Source organism: Rhincodon typus, chromosome 43 (assembly GCF_021869965.1).
Source record: "Rhincodon typus isolate 14 chromosome 43, sRhiTyp1.1, whole genome shotgun sequence".
NCBI lineage: Eukaryota > Metazoa > Chordata > Chondrichthyes > Orectolobiformes > Rhincodontidae > Rhincodon > Rhincodon typus.
In genome coordinates, this window is record NC_063374.1 from 5,115,160 (window position 1) to 5,120,613 (window position 5,454).

Below are 5,454 nucleotides of genomic sequence, written 5' to 3' on the forward strand. Positions count from 1 at the left end.
TGTGTGTGTGTGTGTGTGTGTGTGTGTGTGTGTGTGTGTGTGTGTGTATACACGTACCTACTCACCACTGAGGGGTACTTGTGGCGGGCCGTGTTCGAGTGTACCCAGTCTATGCGCTGCCTGTGAGGAGAGGGTGGTGCTGCAAGGTCTCAGTTGTTTTCCTGTTTGTTTCTTTTGCTCACTTGCTCTCTCTCGTTCGCACTCTCTCTCTCTGTCTCCCCCTCTCCCTCTCGTGCCCCCTGTCTCTGAGTGACCTTTTCTGTTCTTGATTCCAGGAGTTCCTAGTTGCCCTCAGACTACAAGGTGCCACCCTGTGCCACCGAATGGCCTTAACTAACCAGAGCTGGCACGAGCAGGTAAGAAGCAGGGGGTACCCACCCCCTGACTTTTACTTAACTCATTCCTTGGCAAGACCTCCAAACAGCAGGTGGTGGAGTGTACCTCTGGGCGATATCTCTCTAATAAGAACAGCGAAAGAACTTATAGTGATTGGAGCAAGGTTGGCCAGATATCATGGAGTATGAGTTTCCCAATTGGGGCTGTTAACCCGGGGCCAATCAGGGAGCCCTGGCTGACAGATATAAACAGGAGTGTCAGGGATTCTCCTCGCTCTGAGGACTGGCTCTAAACTAGCTGGTCATAGTCCATGTACTGTGCACTTGTAAGTAAAGGCTGCCCTGGTGACGGGATAAACAAAAAACATACAGCACAAGAGCAGGCCCTTCGGCCCTCCAAGCCCGTGCTGACACACGTTGCCTTTCCATTACTAAACCTGTCTTCAGTTACAGGATCCGTATCCCTCTGTTCCCTTCCTATGCTTGTATTCGTCCAGCTGCTTCTCAAATGCTGCTATTGTGTCTGCTTCCACCACTTCCTCCGGCAGTGCGTTCCGGGCAATCATAGAGTCACAGAGCTATACAGCAGTTCAACTCATCCACGCTGACCCATTATCCTTAATTAATCCAGTCCCATTTGCCAGCATTTGGCCCATATCCCTCTAAACTCTTTCTATTCATGTACCCATCCGGATGCCTTTAAAATGTTGTAATTGTACCAGCCTCCACCACTTCCTCTGGCAGCTGGTTCCATACACGCACCACCCTCTGCATGAAAACATTGCCCCTCAGGTCCCTTTTAAATCTTTCCCCCTCTCACCTTAAACCTATGCCCCTCTAGTTTTGCACTCCCCCACCTCAGGGAAATGACCTTGTCTATTCACCCTATCCATGCCCGTCATGACCTTATAAACCTCTATAAGGTCACCCCTCAGCCTCTGACGCTCCAGGGAAAATAGCCCCAGCCTATTCAGCCTCTCCCTGTAGCTCAAACCCTCCAACCCTGGCAACATCCTTGTAAAAACCAAAAGAACTGTGGATGCTGTAAATCAGGAACAAAAACAAAGTTGCTGGAAAAGCTCAGCAGGTCTGGCAGCATCTGTGGAGGAGAAAACAGAGTTAACGTTTCGGGTCCGGTGACCCTTCCTTAGTTCTGAGGAACTTTGTTTTTGTAACATCCTTGTAAATCTTTTCTGAACCCTTTCAAGTTTCACAAAATTCTTCCTATAGCAGGGAGACCAGAACTGAATGCAGTATTCCAAAAGTGGCCTCACCAATGTCCTGTACAGCTGTAACATGACCCTCCCAACTCCTATACTCAATGCTCTGACCAATAAAGGCAAGCGTACCAAACACCTTCTTCACCGCCCTGTCTACCTGCGACTCCACTTTCTAGAAATTATGAACCTGTACTTCAAGATCTCTTTATTCAACAGCACTCCCCAGGACCTTACCATTTAGTGCATAAGTCCTGCCCTGATTTGCCTTTCCAAAATGCAGCACCTCACATTTACCTAAATTAAATTCCATCTGCCACTCCTCGGCCCATTGGCCCATTGGCCCATCTGATCAAGGTCCCATTTTACTCTGAGGTAACCTCCTTTGCTGTCCACTACACCTCCAATTTTGGTGTAATCTACAAACTTACTAACCATACCTCCTATGTTCCCATCCAAATCATTTATATAAATGACAAAACGCAGTGGACCCAGCACCAATCCTTGTGGCACACCTTTGGTCATAGGCCTTCAAGCTGAAAAGCAACCCTTCACCACCACCCTCTGTCTTCTACCTTTGAGCCAGTTCTGTATCCAAATGGCTAGTTCTCCCTGCATTTCATGTGATCTAACCTCTCTAACCAATCTATTGTGAGGAACCTTGTTGAATGACTTACTGAAGTTCAAACAGATCACAACCACCGCTCTGCCCTCATCAGTCGTCTTTGTTACTTCTTCAAAAAGCTCAGTCAAGTTAGTGAGACATGATTTCCCACGCACAAAGCCATGTTGGCTATCACTAATCAGTCCCTGCCTTTCCAAATACATGTAAATCCTGTCCCTCAGGATTCCCTCTGACAACTTGGCCCACCACTGATGTCAGGCTCCCTGGTGTATAGTTCCTTGGCTTTTCCTTACCATCTTTCTTAAATGGTGACATCATGTTAGCTAACCTCCAGCCATTCACCACCCTTTGTGTGAAAAACTAGCTTTGCACGTCTCTTTCAAACAGCACCCTGCCCCTCACACCTTGAACCTGTGATTGACCCCCACCCACCCTGGGAAAAAGCCGAACTTTCCACTCTATCGATGCCATTCACAATCTTATAAACTTCTATCAGATCTCACCTCAACCCCCTGCATCCCAGTGAAAACAAACCCAGTCTATCCAAACCTTCTTCCTAGCTAAAATCCCCCATATCAGGCAACATCCTCATAAACCTTTTCCGTACCCTCTCCAAAGCATCCACATCCTTCTGGTAGTGAGGTGACCAGAACTGTACGCAATATTCCCAGTGTGGCCTAACTAACTAAAGTTCTGTAAAGCTGCAACATAACTTGCCTATCCTTATACTCACTTGCCTTCATTGGAAGGGGCATTATGCCATAGGCCATTTTTACTGCCTTATCTACCTGCGGAGCCACCTTTAGTGATCTGTGGAACTGCACACCCAGATCCCTCTGTATATCAATACTCCTAAGGGTTCTGCCATTCACTGTAGAATTTCCACCTGTACCTTACCTTCCACATTTGTTCAAATTAAACTCCATCTGCCATTTTTATGTCCATGCCTCCAATTGATCTATACCCTGCTGTGTCTTCTGACAATCCTCCTCACTATTCACGGTGGCTCATTGGTTAGCACTGCTGCTTCACGGTGCCAGGGACCCGGGTTCGATTCTACCCTCGGGCGACTGTGTGGAGTTTGCACATTCTCCCCATGTCTGCGTGGGTTTCCTCCAGGTGCTCCAGTTTCCTTCCACAGTCCAAAGATGTGCAGGTTAGGGTGGATTGGCCATGCTAAATTGCCCCATAGTGCCCAGGGATGTGTAGCTTAGGTGGGTTATAGGGGGATGGGTCTGGGTGGGATGCTCCAAGGGTCGGTGTGGACTTGTTGGGCCGAATGGCCTGTTTCTACACTGTAGGGATTCTATGATTTATTTGCAACTCCATCAATCTTTGCAATGTTTGCAAACTTACTAATCGGTACTAGATACCGGCCTCCATGGAGTTATTTCAGAACTCAGGTAGGGAGAGTGTCTTTCTGGTAAAGTTGTGGAGGCTATTTTCCTCTCTCCTCCGGAGCCAGACTGTTAAATCTCACCACCGTTTAATGGGGGGCTCATGTTATATCGGATGAGGAATGCAGTTGGGAGGGGGTGGGTGCTGCTGTTGCAGGTTTCTGTCTGGAATTTGTGGCACTGGGAGGTGTGTGTGTCTGTGACGAGGTCTTGGTCTCTCAGCCTCTGTTCTTCACTCTCTTTCGTAGCTGATGGATTTCTTCGATGTGTTGGATGACCCGATTCTGGGCTACACCCCTCCTACGGTGATCACAGTCCTGCACACTCACCTGGTCAGCTGCGCTGTCGATTACAGGTAAACGGTGCTGGGAATGTCTGTTTCTGCTGTTCTCTACCTCTTTCCTGCCTCCTAAACCCTTCGATCCTTTGGTAGGTGGGTGTTTCCCTCCCCTCACCCTCAGTGACCAAGCTGTCCCTCCAGCAGACAGAGTACCCACTCTGCGCAACCTACCTGGGGATGTGGCACATAGCAGAACAGACCCTCTCCCAGGCCGGCTGCCAGCTGAGCCTAGTATCTCACTCCTGGCTCTTGGGATTCTGTTGACGGAGTCCTCCTCTCTCTCTCTGTGTTCCCTCTGCGACAGGTCAACTGGAAACCCTATCTGTGCAGGTGGCAGTAAGGCAGCTACACACGGAGCATTCTCCCCTCTCTCCCTCACCGACTGCCTGCCTCTCTGTCTCTCCCCTCACTGCCTTTGTGTCTGCCTCTGTATTTTTGGTCTTTCTGTGTCTCTCTTGCTGATCACAATCCTCTCCTTCACTATTCTCCGTGAGCCTCCCTCTCTCGCTCTCATTCTCTCTCAATCTCACTCTCTCTCACCTCTATTATCATGCCATATCGAGAGGGATATTGGCCAAATGTGAGGAGGCAATGGCCTAGTAGTATTATTGCTGGACTGTTAATCCAGAGACACAGATAACATTCTGGGGACCCGGGTTCAAATCCCACCACGGCAGATAGTGGAATTTGAATTCAATAAATATCTGGAATTAAGAATCTAATGATGATTGTGAACCCATTGTCGATTGTCAGAAAAACTCATCTGGTTCACGATCATCATTTGATTTAAAGTTTTAGCAAAGGTTTGTAGCTCGGGTTGTGGGGGAGGTTGTTGACTTGCTCACTGAGCTGGCTTGTTCTTGTTCAGACGTTTTATCACCATGCTGGGTAACATCATCAGTGATGCCTCCGATGAAGCGATGTTGTTCTACTCTGTTTGGAATTTATACTGTCTGGTCCATTATGGTGAGTACTTTCATTTCTGGTTTTGTTCTATAGGGGACAACGTAACTATAGTAGCCCAAGCCATGCACGGGAATTCCTAGAGGCATGGTTCTCAACCCATAATGCAATCAACAAATATACAGAATTGGACCCCATATACAAACCCATATAGAACAAAACCGGAAATGACAGTACACACCATAACGGACCAGACAGTATAAATTCCAGCGGAGTAGAATAACATCGCTTCAGCAGAGGCCTCACTGATGATGTTACGCAGCATGGTGACGAAACGTCTGAACGAGAACAAGTCAACAGCCTTGACCATCATTTGGCCCACATCTCTAGGATATCCTAGAGAAACTCTTTCCCACCACATCTCAATGTGTCTGCTTCACCGTTTTCCTCCTGTGACAGTCTCCCTCTCCCTTCCAAACCACTTCTCTTATATAGAGATAGTAGGAACTGCAGATGCTGGAGAATCTGAGATAACAAGGTGTAGAGCTGGATGAACGCAGTAGGCCAAGCAGCATCAGAGGAGCAGGAAGGCTGACGTTTCAGGCCTGGAAGAAGGGTCCCCTCACCCACCCCCCCC

The 5,454-nt window shown here is 48.2% G+C and overlaps 1 protein-coding gene across 1 annotated transcript in view; it reads left to right on the forward strand.

Moving 5' to 3' along the window:
* Window positions 1–5,454, forward strand: part of atg2a (autophagy related 2A) — a 100,799-nt gene that overhangs the window by 64,350 nt on the left and 30,995 nt on the right. Inside the window, exons 23-24 of the mRNA XM_048619616.1 lie at window positions 276–356; window positions 3,823–3,929. Of these exons, the coding sequence (XP_048475573.1) occupies window positions 276–356; window positions 3,823–3,929 (188 nt within the window). The remainder of the gene's footprint in view (window positions 1–275; window positions 357–3,822; window positions 3,930–5,454) is intronic.